This window comes from Mizuhopecten yessoensis, unplaced genomic scaffold (assembly GCF_002113885.1).
Source record: "Mizuhopecten yessoensis strain PY_sf001 unplaced genomic scaffold, ASM211388v2 scaffold4783, whole genome shotgun sequence".
In the NCBI taxonomy this organism is placed as follows: Eukaryota; Metazoa; Mollusca; class Bivalvia; order Pectinida; family Pectinidae; genus Mizuhopecten; species Mizuhopecten yessoensis.
Genome location: NW_018405719.1, coordinates 346,264 through 364,838, shown reverse-complemented (window position 1 = coordinate 364,838; position 18,575 = coordinate 346,264). Strand labels below are relative to the sequence as shown.

At 39.9% G+C, this 18,575-nt stretch overlaps 2 protein-coding genes and 1 non-coding gene across 3 annotated transcripts in view; 2 read left to right on the top strand and 1 right to left on the bottom strand.

The window, feature by feature from the left end:
• Positions 1 to 4,721, top strand: part of LOC110449679 (nicotinamidase-like) — a 34,438-nt gene extending 29,717 nt beyond the window's left edge. The window contains exons 7-8 of the mRNA XM_021496696.1: positions 942 to 1,084; positions 2,784 to 4,721. Coding sequence (XP_021352371.1) covers positions 942 to 1,084; positions 2,784 to 2,900 — 260 coding nt within the window. The 3' untranslated portion in view covers positions 2,901 to 4,721. The remainder of the gene's footprint in view (positions 1 to 941; positions 1,085 to 2,783) is intronic.
• An 8,663-nt stretch (positions 4,722 to 13,384) lies between these two features.
• Positions 13,385 to 13,456, bottom strand: Trnaq-cug. Its single transcript has one exon. It is a non-coding gene; the product is annotated as a tRNA-Gln (tRNA).
• A 302-nt stretch (positions 13,457 to 13,758) lies between these two features.
• The window catches only part of LOC110449677 (ETS-related transcription factor Elf-4-like), a 169,405-nt gene continuing 164,588 nt past the window's right edge, over positions 13,759 to 18,575 (top strand). The window contains exon 1 of the mRNA XM_021496693.1: positions 13,759 to 13,867. The gene's annotated coding sequence lies outside the window, so the exon portion shown is untranslated. The remainder of the gene's footprint in view (positions 13,868 to 18,575) is intronic.

Below are 18,575 nucleotides of genomic sequence, written 5' to 3'. Positions count from 1 at the left end.
TGATAAATTAAAACATGTGTATAAGCTATTTAGGTTCATTTTTCACTCATTCTACATCATTAATTGTTACCCTTAAATTAAACAATCGCCCTCAAACAGCTAACACCATGCACCACATCCAATATTCCTCTAATGTATACCGTCAAAAGTTTCTTGTAAGCCTCCAGCTATAAAAATAATGTTCATTAATACTTCCTCCTAGATAAAATCAATATATCCAACACCTATGTACAGTAAAAGTTTAATATGATTTGGGGGGATACTAATCCTATGGGGGGGATACTTATCCTATGGCCTGTTTTAGTATCCGGATACTTATCCTATGGGGGATACTTATCTTATATGACACCGGTACAGTTTAATATGCACAGGTCCAATCAACGTACCTCAAGTGTGTCTAAATAGTACGTAGGACCAGTTAACCAAGCAGTCAGACAAAGAGATGTCCGTCTTACCATGTGTTATAATATTGTCAATGTAAAGTTACTGTTGCAAAATTTGACAGACTTATTCCCCCTGTCAGAAAATCAAGGCATGGAAATGAGCTCTCTTTCCAAATTCCTTTCTCCAAAACTCTGACTAGAAAAGAAACTTTCTTCCCTTGCACTACATATATATCTGAGTGGAATAAGCTCCCTTTTAATACTGTTTTAAGCCTGATAACAAACTCTTTGCAAAAACAAACTGTCAAAAACTTTCCTCTTCCCATCTTAACCCTCCTCTGACAATAATCTTCTTTAAATTGTTGAAGTTGGTCAGTACCCTGTAGAAGTAGAAGTTCTCATATACCTGTATTTAGCCTTAGTGCACTGGGCGCTTTGATTCATTAAATATTGTAGCCAGTCTGTGACAGACAAAGTGATAGTTGTGGGATGAGTGTAAGACCCTAGTTGTATTTATTTATTGATTGCCAAGCTATTCACATTAACATTGTGTTACAGGTTCGACAGGATTACATGCCCTTGAGCATGGCTACAGAACAGTTCTTATAGAGGACGCAGCTCGAGGGGTCAACCTTGACGACATTAGCAACATGAGGAAAACTCTACAAGAGAAAGGGGCAGTTATTACCAACTCCTGTAAGGTAAGGGGGCAAGGTCATATACAGACACAAGGTCAGAGTTAAAGGCCACATCTGTGTATGTAGTAAAAGAACAATTAGCAAAGAATAAGTTGATATGGTAAGCTGTTGGACTAACATTGTTACCTAAATATTTGATTTCATTATATTATTAAGATTTTCGTTTTGCCACCAAGATTATGATTTTATGCAGTAGTGTATATGGACATGTCTGAATATTTCTTATCACATAAAAATCGTTTTATTGTATTCCACATAACTAAGAAAACACTGCTCAGAGATATGTGTGTCTGTAGGAGGATGAGTAAGGTAGCCGGGGATAAGGGGGTGGACACAGCTCGGAGGTACGTGTGTCTGTAGGAGGATGAGTAAGGTAGCCGGGGATAAGGGGGTGGACACAGCTCGGAGGTACGTGTGTCTGTAGGAGGATGAGTAAGGTAGCCGGGGATAAGGGGGTGGACACAGCTCGGAGGTACGTGTGTCTGTAGGAGGATGAGTAAGGTAGCCGGGGATAAGGGGGTGGACACAGCTCGGAGGTACGTGTGTCTGTAGGAGGATGAGTAAGGTAGCCGGGGATAAGGGGGTGGACACAGCTCGGAGGTACGTGTGTCTGTAGGAGGATGAGTAAGGTAGCCGGGGATAAGGGGGTGGACACAGCTCGGAGGTACGTGTGTCTGTAGGAGGATGAGTAAGGTAGCCGGGGATAAGGGGGTGGACACAGCTCGGAGGTACGTGTGTCTGTAGGAGGATGAGTAAGGTAGCCGGGGATAAGGGGGTGGACACAGCTCGGAGGTACGTGTGTCTGTAGGAGGATGAGTAAGGTAGCCGGGGATAAGGGGGTGGACACAGCTCGGAGGTACGTGTGTCTGTAGGAGGATGAGTAAGGTAGCCGGGGATAAGGGGGTGGACACAGCTCGGAGGTACGTGTGTCTGTAGGAGGATGAGTAAGGTAGCCGGGGATAAGGGGGTGGACACAGCTCGGAGGTACGTGTGTCTGTAGGAGGATGAGTAAGGTAGCCGGGGATAAGGGGGTGGACACAGCTCGGAGGTACGTGTGTCTGTAGGAGGATGAGTAAGGTAGCCGGGGATAAGGGGGTGGACACAGCTCGGAGGTACGTGTGTCTGTAGGAGGATGAGTAAGGTAGCCGGGGATAAGGGGGTGGACACAGCTCGGAGGTACGTGTGTCTGTAGGAGGATGAGTAAGGTAGCCGGGGATAAGGGGGTGGACACAGCTCGGAGGTACGTGTGTCTGTAGGAGGATGAGTAAGGTAGCCGGGGATAAGGGGGTGGACACAGCTCGGAGGTATGTGTGTCTGTTGGAGGATGAGTAAGGTAGCCGGGGATAAGGGGAGGGACACAGCTGGGTGTGTTTAAGTTATTTGGGAGGGAGGAGGAGTGTGTTTATATAGGAGAGATGGGGGAGGGGGGGGGGCGGCTAGATGTGAGTATATGTGAGGGGGTTTGGATCTGGATGTATGTAAAAGGTATGGGAGAGGGGAACTGGATGTTTTATGTGGGAGGGGTTGGGATCTGGGGGTATGTAAAAGAGAAGGTGGGGGGGGGGGGGGGGGGCTGTGCTTATGGGAGGGAGTAGAGAGGGAGAGAGGGTCTGGATTTAAATATCTTGTGATATATTATATTAACTGTTTTTCTATATTTGATGTTTATGATATTAACGGTCATGCTTTGATTGAAATCTAGGTAAAGGATCTGGTTGAAGGTGTCGACAGACAGGTTGCTCTTGGATACCAGACAGCCAAAAATGTTGCACTGGCCCGAAGCATGGTCAAGGAGGGAGTGGTCAAGAAAACAGAATGACAGATCTATTTATATTTGTCCATCATCTTCCATTGTCCGTTTGCCATTGTGTGCAGTTATTATAGTTTTTCACTGATTTTTCAAAAATATTTGTGTTAGACCTGTCTTGCAAGATGATATTGACAAATCAGGAGATTGCTAGCTGATGCAATGTTTCTGGTTTGCATTTAGAATAAGATACATTTAGGGCTTTATAGTCCAAAAATATTGTTCTGAAGTTAGTATGTTTCCTTAACAAGTTTTATCTTTTCATTACTTAGTGATATGTAGGAAAGAAGCCAGTAAGGGTGAGGGTCACCTGTGTTTGACCCCAAACTGGTTAGTTCTGGTGTAGTTTATTGTGTATCTCGGGATATCCTTATATTTACATGGAGAAAAACAAAGATCTGTATATTATTAAGAGTAAACAAATGTCCAAGCATTCCATTTCAAAGGCAATATGTGATATGTATTACAAACTCAAAATGTATTTCAGATATTTTGTTTTGAAATTTTGTCATTTTTGACTTTCCAGAGACATAAGACACCTATCATTATTAATATGGTCTCACCATAACCTTTGTGTCATAGCTAAATTTGTTTTTTTATTTCATAAATTAATTGATTGATTATTGATTCAGATTAACCACAAAAACAATATTTCAAGAATAACTGCTGCAGGGGAGATAACTCTGTAACTTTAAACAGCTGTATTATAAAATTACTGCAACAGGGGAGACAACTCTGTGAATCACTTCAGACTAATGTATCTTATGAAATATTACATCACATGTATATATTTTAAAATTGCAGCCACTGTTTGAGCTTTGTCTGAATTCAATGTTGAAGATGATCTAAGACTCTTGTTTCTGTTGAGAGTAGTACGTTTAATGAGGGTGTAATAACTTCTACAAAAAAATAATGAGATCTTTGTATGGTAAGAAATTCTAGGATTCTGGCTATTATAGAGATCTTTGTATGGTAAGAAATTCTAGGATTCTGGCTATTAAACATTTACAGTTCCTCATGGTTGTGTTCTTTTGCAAGATACTGTTTTAAACACCAGCACCTGGCACTAAAGCTTAATGTCCATTGTGATTTCAGTCAATATGTTACGATGTAATATTGTGTATATTCTGTTAGTGATCTGTAACACTATAACTGTCCGTCTTACTAAGTGGCATTACTAGACACTGTGATAACTGATGTACATGTATAAAGCGTCTTCTGTACTACACTCTCTAGGGAATAACATGGCAATGTATTTATAAAAATGTGTATAAAAGGTCTATAGGTTTGTTGAGGAACTTCATTGGTACATTATATAAGTTTGTTGAGGAACCTCATTGGTACGTTACTGTATTTTTCTACCAAACATCCTATACCAATGTACCATCATACACTTTGAAGTAAATAAACCACACACACAAGCAAAATATCAAAATCTTCAACTTAGTTCTTATAAGTTATATCAGTTATTCAATAATTGTCCAATCTTCCTTATCAAGTATGACCTGTAAAATAAGAAACATCATGACAGTTTATGATAGTTACTTAAAATGTAACAAGTCGATATTTGATCTCTTTGTATATCTACAATGTATATTAATTCCAAACAAAATTCAACATTGTACATTTTGTATTAGAAAATAATTTAAAAAAATATTTCCTTCATCTATATTTGTTAAATAAAACATATTTTTATAGCCATGGGTAGGAATTATAAGGTTCCTAATATAGGTATAGGAAAGAGGGTTGCAGCTCTGTGAACAGTTACCTCCCTTCACTTTGGAAAACACTTTGGGCCTGTTCGTTTATGCGGAACAACTGGTTTGACCATTTATAAATGTAACAATTTCGGGTTTAAATCCTGGCGGACCTGCAAATGTTTATGCAGGTCTTGCAAGGCTCGTCTGAAAGCAGCATCAGATAACTAGGTCCGACCTTATTTAATAAATGAACAACTGGTCTGACCGGTTCAACCGTTTACATGAAAACGGCGTATATATTTTTCTATTTAGGAACTGTCGAGTACTGGTTGTGATAATATGCTGTATAATTATATATCTATACATTGTATACTAGCATTATATATAGAGGTCTATTAGTGATGTAGGTTGGGTAAGGACTGGCATCAAGATGATATGCCATCCTAGGGAAATTCAGTCAAAATAGCTAAGTCAGAATTGATATCACTATCTTGGAGACAGAGTATTGTCTTTGAGATCAAATTTTAATGAACGCTCTCAAAATCAAATGTTTTACTTTGTCCTTCATATTATCATTAGCCAAATAGAACAGATTAAAAATAGTTAATTCATTGTAGGTTACTGAAAGTAGTGCTAGCGTATGTAATAACTAGTATGGAATATATCATAACACCAAGCGTCGATGTTCTATAAGTCCCATACATTACTGGAGTGTACACAATCTTCAAATCTAAAACTAGTTGTCATTTTTTATATTACTGAAATGTTGGCAAAAGAAAAAGCGATCTGGCTTTTTATTTTTCTAATATATTTTATTTGAAAATAACCATACCATATTTTGTCAATTAAAACATTCTATAACTTTGAAAAGTCTCCTAATGGAAACATAAAATTTCATAGAATGTTACTCATTAAAAATTCTGTTATGTATGATGAACGTACAGATTACCAAGAGTAATAATGTCACTGCATATGTATCTTATCAACTGTTAGAATTCTCCGGAGTTTTCACTAATGGTATAAAACACCGACCTGTTTGGGATATGTCTCCGGAGTTTTCAATAATGTTATAAACACCGACCTGTTTGGGATATGTCTCCGGAGTTTTCACTAATGTTATAAAACACTTACCTGTTTGGGATAATATATGTCTCCGGAGTTTCACTAATGTTATAAAACACATACCTGTTTGGGATATGTCTCCGAAGTTTTCACTAATGTTATAAAACATCGACCTGTTTGGGATATGTCTCCGGAGTTTTCACTAATGTTATAAAACACAGACCTGTTTGGGATATGTCTCCGGAGTTTTCACTAATGTTATAAAACACATACCTGTTTGGGATATGTCTCCGGAGTTTTCACTAATGTTATAAAACACTTACCTGTTTGGGATATGTCTCCGGAGTTTCACTAATGTTATAAAACACTGACCTGTTTGGGATATGTCTCCGGAGTTTTCACTAATGTTATAAAACACCGACCTGTTTGGTATGACCTTTGGTGTTCCACAGTGCAGTTTATAATATGCTAGTAGCATGCTAGTTAAAGAGAAACTTAAGGAAAAGATTGCAAAAAAAAATGGATGGACAACTAAAATTAATGATTATCTGTGCTCTGTTATCTAAGTAGCTTGTATGGTTTTACTTCAATGTATTTTTGATTTTTTTTTTATGTATGTTAACTTTTTGCCAACATCGCAATTTGATTAAATGGTAAATCAACTGATATTTCTAACCCCAGGTAATCTTAGCTAGATGCACTACTGAAATATTTCTCACATGAGAAAGTGACATTTCTATAGTAGGAGGGATGTGTAGTTGCCATCACTGATATTTTATGATTGATACACTGTTTATAAACTCACATTAGTGTTCTCCCTGGGCTTCTTTAGAAACGCTAATTACCATGTAACTGTTGTATATAATCAGTAGATATACTAATTAAATTAAACTCAAATTCATGACCCATTCGTATAGGTTCTGGGGAGAACACTGTCACTTACCTCAATTTGTAGATATATATTGGTTTTTTAAAATAATTTTTCTCTCCCTTTTTTCCTCCTTTATGTAAATAATAATTTCTGAGTATGCAATATAAGTTTTATGTTGAATCATTATTCAGTAATAATAAAAAATGTTTGTGTTATTTGTTTGCTTTATTTTGTTTTTATACAATAAACATCCTGTTAACCTCAGTACATTCTATATTGGAAAAGTCACCCCTGATACTACATCAGCAAACGTCGAGACACCCTGACACTACTAGGGATCACCAACTACCCACCCTGACACCACTAGGGATCACCAACAACCCCCCCTGACACCACTAGGTACACCAATTACCCACCCTGACAATACTAGGTACACCAACTAACCACCCTGACACCTCTAGGGATCACCAACTACCCACCCTGACACCACTAGGGATCATCAACTAGTACATTCTATATTGGAAAAGTCACCCCTGATACTACATCAGCAAACGTCGAGACACCCTGACACTACTAGGGATCACCAACTCCCCCCCCTGACCCCACTAGGTACACCAACTACCCTCCCTGACACCACTAGGTACACCAACTACCCCCCCTGACACCACTAGGGATCACCAACTACACACCCTGACACCACAAGGGATCGCTAACTACCCACCCTGACACCACTAGGGATCACCAACACCCCCCCCTGACACCACTAGGTACACCAACTACCCCCCCTGACACCCCTAGGTACACCAACTACCCACCCTGACACTACTAGGGACACCAACTAACCACCCTGACACCACTAGGGATCACCAACTACACACCCTGACACCACTAGGGATCGCTAACTACCCACCCTGACACCACTAGGGATCATCAACTAGTACATTCTATATTGGAAAAGTCACCCCTGATACTACATCAGCAAACGTCGAGACACCCTGACACTACTAGGGATCACCAACTACACACCCTGACACCACTAGGGATCACCAACAACCCACCCTGACACCACAAGGTACACCAACTACCCACCCTGACACCACGAGGTACACCAACTACCCACCCTGACACTACTAGGGACCACCAACTACCCACCCTGACACCACTAGGGACAACCAACTACCCACCCTGACACTACTAGGGATCACCAACTCCCCCCCCTGACCCCACTAGGTACACCAACTACCCACCCTGACACCACTAGGTACACCAATTACCCACCCTGACACTACTAGGTACACCAACTAACCACCCTGACACCACTAGATACACCAACAACACACCTTGACACTACTAGGGATCACCAACTACCCACCCTGACACCACTAGATACACCAACTACCCACCCTGACACCACTAGGGATCACCAACTACCCACCCTGACACCACTAGGTACACCAACTATCCACCCTGACACCACTAGGTACACCAACTAACCACCCTGACACCACTAGGGATCACCAACTACCCACCCTGACACCACTAGGGATCATCAACTACCCACCCTGACATCACTAGGGATCACCAACTACCCACCTGACACCACTAGGGATCACCAACTATCCACCCTGACACCACTAGGGATCACCAACTATCCACCCTGACACCACTATGGATCACCAACTACCCACCCTGACCCCACTAGGGATCACCAACTACCCACCCTGGCACCACTAGGTACACCAACTACCCACCCTGACACCACTAGGGATCACCAACTACACACCCTGACACCACTGGGGATCACCAACTACCCACCCTGACACAACTAGGGATCATCAACTACCCACCCTGACACCACTAGGTACACCAACTAACCACCCTGACACCACTAGGGATCACCAACTACCCCCCCTGACACCACTAGGGATCACCAACTACCCACCCCGACACCACTAGGGATCACCAACTACCCACCCTGACCCCACTAGGGATCACCAACTACCCACCCTGGCACCACTAGGTACACCAACTACCCACCCTGACACCACTAGGGATCCCCAACTACCCACCCTGACACCACTAGGGATCACCAACTACCCCCCCTGACACCACTAGGGATCACCAACTACCCACCCCGACACCACTAGGGATCACCAACTACCCACCCTGACAACACTAGGGATCACCAACTACCCACCTTGACACCACTAGGTACACCAACTAACCACCATGACACCACTAGGGATCACCAACTACCCACCCTCACACCACTAGGGATCACCAACTACACACCCTGACCCCACTGGGGATCACCAACTACCCACCCTGACACCACTAGGTACACCAACTACCCGCCCTGACACCACTAGGGATCACCAACTACCCACCCCGACACCACTAGGGATCACCAACTACCCACCCTGACGCCACTAGGTACACCAACTATCCACCCTGACACCACTAGGTACACCAACTAACCGCCCTGACACCACTAGGGATCACCAACTACCCACCATGACACCACTAGGGATCACCAACTACACACCCTGACACCACTAGATACACCAAATACCCTCCCTGACACCACTAGGGATCACCAACTACCCACCCTGACACCACTAGGGATCACCAGCTTACCACCCTGACACCACTAGGGATCACCAACTACCCACCCTGACACCACTAGGGATCACCAACTACCCACCCCGACACCACTAGGGATCACCAACTACCCCCCCTGACACCCCTAGGGATCACCAACTACCCACCCTGACAACACTAGGGATCACCAACTACCCACCCTGACAACACTAGGGATCACCAACTACCCACCCTGACACCACTAGGTACACCAAATACCCTCCCTGACACCACTATGGATCACCAACTACACACCCTGACACCACTAGGGATCGCTAACTACCCACCCTGACACCACTAGGAATCACCAACAACGCACCCTGACACCACTAGGGATCACCAACTACACACCCCGACACCACTAGGGATCACCAACTACATTATGTGTATATTTTGCTTCATAACAAGAGGTAGACCTAGGTTGGTGCCGCAATTGGCTTTCGTCATTTACCCGGGACATGGAATAACAAATCATTGAAATACATCCCCGACCCAACATCCTTCGAGTCTTCCACAGAAAGCATATATTTTGAGTCCACCCATCTTTTCTGTCTATAACTGCCACCTATGTCTTCGGCCTGTCTATAGCTACCATATGTCTCGAAATAACACAAGTCTATAGCTACCACGTGTCTATAGCTACCATGTGTCTATAGCTACCATGTGTCTTTAGCTACCATGTGTCTATAGCTACCATTTGTCTATAGCTACCATGTGTCTATAGCTACCATTTGTCTCGAAATAACACATGTCTATAGCTACCACCTGTCTATAGCTACCATGTGTTTATAGCTACCATGTGTCTATAGCTACCATGTGTCTATAGCTACCACTTGTCTATAGCTACCATGTGTCTATAGCTACCATGTGTCTATAGCTACCATGTGTCTATAGCTACCATGTGTCTATAGCTACCATGTGTCTATAGCTACCATGTGTCTATAGCTACCATGTGTCTATAGCTACCATGTGTCTATAGCTACCATGTGTCTATAGCTACCATGTGTCTATAGCTACCATGTGTCTATAGCTACCATGTGTCTATAGCTACCATGTGTCTATAGCTACCATGTGTCTATAGCTACCATGTGTCTATAGCTACCATGTGTCTATAGCTACCATGTGTCTATAGCTACCATGTGTCTATAGCTACCATGTGTCTATAGCTACCATGTGTCTATAGCTACCATGTGTCTATAGCTACCATGTGTCTATAGCTACCATGTGTCTATAGCTACCATGTGTCTATAGCTACCATGTGTCTATAGCTACCATGTGTCTATAGCTACCATGTGTCTATAGCTACCATGTGTCTATAGCTACCATGTGTCTATAGCTACCATGTGTCTATAGCTACCATGTGTCTATAGCTACCATGTGTCTATAGCTACCATGTGTCTATAGCTACCATGTGTCTATAGCTACCATGTGTCTATAGCTACCATGTGTCTATAGCTACCATGTGTCTATAGCTACCATGTGTCTATAGCTACCATGTGTCTATAGCTACCATGTGTCTATAGCTACCATGTGTCTATAGCTACCATGTGTCTATAGCTACCATGTGTCTATAGCTACCATGTGTCTATAGCTACCATGTGTCTATAGCTACCATGTGTCTATAGCTACCATGTGTCTATAGCTACCATGTGTCTATAGCTACCATGTGTCTATAGCTACCATGTGTCTATAGCTACCATGTGTCTATAGCTACCATGTGTCTATAGCTACCACATGTCTATAGCTACCATGTGTCTATAGCTACCATTTGTCTCGAAATAACACATGTCTATAGCTACCACCTGTCTATAGCTACCATGTGTCTATAGCTACCATGTGTCTATAGCTACCACTTGTCTATAGCTACCATGTGTCTATAGCTACCATGTGTCTATAGCTACCATGTGTCTATAGCTACCATGTGTCTATAGCTACCATGTGTCTATAGCTACCATGTGTCTATAGCTACCATGTGTCTATAGCTACCATGTGTCTATAGCTACCATGTGTCTATAGCTACCATGTGTCTATAGCTACCATGTGTCTATAGCTACCATGTGTCTATAGCTACCATGTGTCTATAGCTACCATGTGTCTATAGCTACCATGTGTCTATAGCTACCATGTGTCTATAGCTACCATGTGTCTATAGCTACCATGTGTCTATAGCTACCATGTGTCTATAGCTACCATGTGTCTATAGCTACCATGTGTCTATAGCTACCATGTGTCTATAGCTACCATGTGTCTATAGCTACCATGTGTCTATAGCTACCATGTGTCTATAGCTACCATGTGTCTATAGCTACCATGTGTCTATAGCTACCATGTGTCTATAGCTACCATGTGTCTATAGTTACCATGTGTCTATAGCTACCACATGTCTATAGCTACCATGTGTCTATAGCTACCATTTGTCTATAGCTACCATGTGTCTATAGCTACCATGTGTCTATAGCTACCATGTGTCTATAGCTACCATGTGTCTATAGCTACCATGTGTCTATAGCTACCATGTGTCTATAGCTACCATGTGTCTATAGCTACCATGTGTCTATAGCTACCATGTGTCTATAGCTACCATGTGTCTATAGCTACCATGTGTCTATAGCTACCATGTGTCTATAGCTACCATATGTCTATAGCTACCATGTGTCTATAGCTACCATGTGTCTATAGCTACCACATGTCTATAGCTACCATGTGTCTATAGCTACCATGTGTCTATAGCTACCATGTGTATATAGCTACCATGTGTCTATAGCTACCACCTATATATATAACTACCATGTGTTTATAGCTACTATGTGTATATAGCTACCATGTTTCTATAGCTACCATGTGTATATAGCTACCACATGTCTATAGCTACCACCTATATATATAACTACCATGTGTTTATAGCTACTATGTGTATATAGCTACCATATGTCTATAATTATCACTTTTTAATAACCAACATCCACCTATATCTGCCTTTGAGATAGCTTCTCAACTAAATACTGCTCTTCTATTAGGTAATTTCCAAAGTGCTTATTTCATTAAATCACTTAGTAAATATTGAAGATAATTTCGCACACTGTACCTTATTGTCCTGGCACAGATTAATTTGTATGTCAGTCTGTTTACAAAGTGTCTAGTCTACTGCTAGGTACCAAACTGATTTTAATGAATGTATACAAGCAACTTGCCCATCACATAAATCTTTGTACGTGTGATCACAGTGCTGTTTCCATTGCTATATAGAATTAGACTTCAGAAATCACAACTTATATTTGTAGTGTTAAGATATCTTCATCAATATCAAACCTGAATGATAAAAATGTTTACAATAATATGATGATAGACCACAGCTAGTATTAGCGGTACCTTAATCGGACCACATGTTACAACTCCCACACGAATGTTGTTGTTAAAAATGGTCAAGTATAGTTGCTTGCACTACAAGTCTAAAGTCACCCTACCAAAATTGATACACGGTCAGAAAATAGTTTGAATACTAATTTAAATTAAATTGATGTATTTTTTCTCTGAGAATATAACAATACAGATAATTATCGGCATCTCCACCAAAAAGTTTTGTTTTCAGCAACATTTTAAGAGTACACAATGACCTCAAAGTAAACATGTCAGAAAACCAGAAAAATGATGTACGTCGACATATTTGGAGGATTTTGAAGAGGTTAATATTATTATAGGCATGTTTAAATGTTGATTTCTGGTGCTTAAAACCGAATAATATGAAAGTGTATATATATATGACAATTGTAGTTCTGTATGGTATTTATATAAGCAATATATTTTGTTGCAATCAGCACATCAAGTACAAGTAGTAGTAATAAAAGCCTGTGTCCTAGTCTGTGATATGGTGCACCAATTTGGGTACCAATCATGGCCGAAAAAATGGTTGAAATCTCGCTCTGAGTTTATTGTTCTATTTTTTAAAACAAATTACTTAGAATTAAACCAAAATAAGTATGTAGTCTTCTTCATCAAGAATCAGGAAGCGTTCCAGACATAAGAATTGGATTTTTAAATATCACTGAAAAACTTTCAAAACTGTTTGTGGTAGTGTGACGCTGATGTTAACAATATTAGAAGCTAATTTAACGTTAGAAAAAAAAATGATATCTATGTCTCATTATGTCATCACAGTATTTAATGAATGTAAATTAATGGCAAAATCAATTGGGGGAAAATAGGAAATTAAAAAAGTAAAGATCAGGTTCTACCGAGATTTGAACTCGGATCGCAGGATTCAGAGTCCTGAGTGCTAACCATTACACCATAGAACCGTGTTGTAAAGCTGAGCGACATAATTCCTTTATATAGCGTTATACACAGCTATGTACCACTTTCGTTTCATATTTATTGATTATTAAAGAAATAAAATCATCAACATAGCTATCTTTATATACTGTTTATAGAAATATGCTTCAAGTATTTGAGAAGAGGTCTTGTTTTCTGTATATAACGCGTAAAACACACTGAATCAGACAGTGTTTTGTTACAGCGATGACCTCTTTCCATATTATTATGGGTGTGGATTTTCGTTGGTATTAACCAATCAAATTACAGCGGACACGGGGAAACCCGTAAGTTCTGCGAATGCGCCAGAGCTATATTTACCCGAATATAATCAGTCACTGGATACATATTGCTTCATATCTTGGACGGGTGACTAAAAAAGACTAGCTGCAGATTTCGTGAGTAATTCTTAACATTTTCTCTATGATTTAGTTATTATTACGACACAAATGACTTTTACTGCACAATCTATGACAGGCTGTCTGGAGACAGTGCTCTGTTTATGCGGGAAAATCCATCGGGCCATTCAATGGGGTGTCTGCTAGGCCGAGTCATATGACCCAGTTCTAATACACAACTTGCTGTCAACTTACATGGTTCTTTTATTTGCACCATAGATGTCAAACTGTACATGATCATTTAATTAAATGGCTTATAAATATGTTATTGTCACATTGCACATAAAATAATAAGATGGGCGTGGCAGTTGCACAGTGTTTTGTGACACCTGTGGTACACGCCCACTTGTCCCCAGCAGTCCCCCAGTATCAGGTGTTATGTGTTTGTGTCCCCTGGTCCCAGGTAAACCGTCTGGTATTTAGGGTATGGCATTACAATATTAGTTAGCCTCACGTGAACCTGATATATCCATGACACAAGAAATATATAATTCAAAGGTAATAGTCCCACATTTACCTGTGTATAAAGTATATGGTATGTGTGTATGTAAACATTGGACATTAGCATTAATCCTTAATATCAAGCTTAGCTAAATCACACAACATTCACAGTTTTGTTTCTAGGTATGTCGGAGGGAGGCGGTGAAACAATGACAATAACAAACCACTCAAATGTCGTTGATTTACTGGCATTATGCTGGTGTGATAAGGTATTACCAAGGCCAGTATATACTACACTATATTAAACCTTGTATCAGTGTGCCCCAGTACACCCTAGGGATAGTTTGAGTTTGAAGATGGGCTTTTATCCACATTCTCTAGATTTTGAGGTGGGGTTTAGTCTGATATACATGTTTTATCAGTATATACAAAGATCTATGCCTATCAGGAGTCTTATGTACTGTACTGTAGAAATGAAGGCGTGCACATTCAAATATTTTTTACGCAATTTTGTCAATTGTTGGCGATTTGTGAAGGTTTCTTTGCACAAAGATAACATTTCCACGTAACACCCCCACAATCTGGATATTCCTATTTGCTGTTAGCACTTTATCCTGTGACTCAACTTTCATTTTCACTTAACATACAGTGTACATATGTGTAGCTGTCTGTCACCTGAACATGAGAGAGATATAGGTTATTGACGGCATGCATGCAGCTACGTAGTCAGTATATTGTAGACATATCTTATTGCTACACTATAGAGTAGATAACTTACATTATCATTAGTAGATTCTAATTCTAAGAGGTGGCAGAATTGCCAACCTCTCCCCATAGGTCACCTCAATACTCAAAGGTCATTATAGACAGGTGGTTTGTTTTCACAGGGTACCTTGCATATGGATAGCAGACAATTCGTACAAACCTATGATTACTGACTGCAGTATTTGGTATGGATTATTGCCCTATTGTATGTGACTTTGTAAAATGTCAATCATAAAAATAACATGTAAGAGCCATATTCTGTGTGTCAATAACCGTCTGTTGTTGGCAGTTCCGTCAATTTGTCTGATGTTTGTTCATGAAAAATCGGTTAAGCTTAGGCAGGTGTTTTACTTTGTATGTGCAGAAAATGTTTGTTTTAATCACGGGTCATATTAATTAAAGGTAGGATTGTCACCATTTGTTTATGGTTATATAAATGGTCGTAACTGTTTGCTGCATTCGTCTGTTATCATTGTAGTTAAGCAGACTCATAAACCTGTAGTACATTGTATATACGTCTGCATTGAGGGGCAGGTTGTTAAATTTCCATATGATCGATCGTACATGGAGTCGGAGCTATACTGTCAATATTAAGACTGTTGGGCAGTGAGAATTGTATGTAATACATGTATTTAAAAGGCAGGTGAATTTTTGCTTTCCTTGTGACTTCACTGTCAGTTATACACCGACAGGTACCAAGCTTACGATAACATGCATGTATACAGGATCGGTATGATAAAGGATATTCCCCCGGAGCTGTATGTACTGGTCTGTGATTTACCACCAAATAAACCTGAATACACACTAGTAAGATACTTAACACAATAAAAAATCTTTTTCCTTTTTCTAAACAATATTTTCTAAACTTCAGAAAGAATAAATTTGAAATCGACTCTTCACTGCTGAAGGTAAAGTCTAAAATGATGTACCTTACGTTGTACCTAATGACACAGGTATACCTGTCTTATCTGACATGTCATGCAAAACCTCCAGACTCTCTATGATATATAGCTAATATTTATAAACTCTGAACTGTTTCATGTTGAATTTATAAGTTACTGACACTTCCCTTACACCTGTCAGTTCAGCGGAAAAACAGACAGTGGTTTAGAGTCTGNGGTTGAGTCTAGACTAAATATACCCAAGGTATCTACTAGCTCAGTGGTTTAGAGTCTAGACTAAATATACCCAAGGTATCTACTAGCTCAGTGGTTTAGTTAAGACTAAATATACCCAAGGTATCTACTAGCTCAGTGGTTAAGGCTAGACTAAATATACCCAAGGTATCTACTAGCTCAGTGGTTTAGAGTCTAGACTAAATATAGCCAAGGTATCTACTAGCACAGTGGTTTAGAGTCTGACTAAATAAACCCAAGATATCTCCTAGCTCAGTGGTTTAATTTAGACTAAATATACACAAGGTATCTACTAGCACAGTGGTTTAGAGTCTGACTAAATAAACCCAAGGTATCTCCTAGCTCAGTGGTTAAGTCTAGTCTAAATATACCCAAGGTAATATACCCAAGGTAATATACCCAAGGTATATACTAGCTCAGTGGTATAGAGTCTAGACTAAATAAACCCAAGGCATCTACTAGCTCAGTGGTTTAGAGTCTAGACTAAATAAACCCAAGATATCTACTAGCTCAGTTGTTTAGTCTAGACTAAATATACCCAAGGTATCTACTAGCTCAGTGGTTTAGTCTAGACTAAATATACCCACGGTATCTACTAGCTCAGTGGTTTGGAGTCTGGACTAAAAATACCCAAGGTATCAACTAGCTCAGTGGTTAAGTCTAGACTAAATATACCCAAAGTATCTACTAGCTCATTGGTTTAGAGTCTAGACTAAATAACCCCAAGATATCTACTAGCTCAGTGGTTTAGTCTAGCCTAAATAAACCCAAGATATCTACTAGCTCCATTGTTTAGTCTAGACTAAATATACCCACGGTATCTACTAGCTCAGTGGTTTAATTTAGAATAAATATACCCAAGGTATCTACTAGATCAGTGGTTTAGAGTCTAGACTAAATAACCCCAAGATATCTACTAGCTCAGTTGCTTAGTCTAGACTAAATATACCCACGGTATCTACTAGCTCAGTGGTTTAATTTAGACTAAATATACACAAGGTATCTACTAGCTCAGTGGTTTAATTTAGAATAAATATACCCAAGGTATCTACTAGCTAAGTGGTTTAGTCTAGACTAAATATTCCCAAGGTATCTACTAGCTCAGTGGTTTAATTTAGACTAAATATACACAAGGTATCTACTAGCTCAGTGGTTTAATTTAGACTAAATATACACAAGGTATCTACTAGCTCAGTGGTTTAGTCTAGACTAAATAAACCCAAGGTATATACTAGCTCAGTGGTTTAGAGTCTGGACTAAAAATACCCAAGGTATCTACTAGCTCAGAGGTTTAGAGTCTAGACTAAATATAACCAAGGTATCTACTAGCTCAGTGGTTAAGTATAGACTAAATATACCCAAGGTATCTACTAGCTCAGTGGTTTAGAGTCTGGACTAAAAATACCCAAGGTATCTACTAGCTCAGTGGTTTAGTCTAGACTAAATAAACCCAAGGTATCTACTAGCTCAGTGGTTTAGAGTCTAGACTAAATATACCCAAGGTATCTACTAGCTCAGTGGTTAAGTCTAGACTAAATATACCCAAGGTATCTACTAGCTCATTGGTTTAGAGTCTAGACTAAATAAACCCAAGGTATCTACTAGCTCAGTGGTTTAGAGTCTAGACTAAATAAACCCAAGATATCTACTAGCTCCATTGTTTAGTCTAGACTAAATATACCCAAGATATCTACTAGCTCAGTGGTTTAGTTAAGACTAAATATACCCAAGGTATCTACTAGCTCAGTGGTTTAGAGTCTAGACTAAATATACCCAAGATATCTACTCAAGGTATCTACTAGCTCAGTGGTTTAGTTAAGACTAAATATACCCACGGTATCTACTAGCTCAGTGGTTTAGTCTAGACCAAATATACCCAAGGTATCTACTAGCTCATTGGTTTAGACTAATTTAGACTAAATATACCCAAGATATCTACTAGCTCACTCATTGGTTTAGAGTCTAGACTAAATAAACCCAAGGTATCTACTAGCTCAGTGGCTTAGAGTCTAGACTAAATAAACCCAAGATATCTACTAGCTCCATTGTTTAGTCTAGACTAAATATACCCAAGATATCGACTAGCTCAGTGGTTTAGTTAAGACTAAATATACCCACGGTATCTACTAGCTCAGTGGTTTAGTCTAGACCAAATATACCCAAGGTATCTACTAGCTCATTGGTTTAGTCTAATTTAGACTAAATATACCCAAGATATCTACTAGATCAGTGGTTTAGTTAAGACTAAATATACCCAAGGTATCTACTAGCTCATTGGTTTAGTCTAATTTAGACTAAATATACCCAAGATATCTACTAGCTCAGTGGTTTAGTCTAGACTAAATTTACCCAAGGTAGTTAGTATG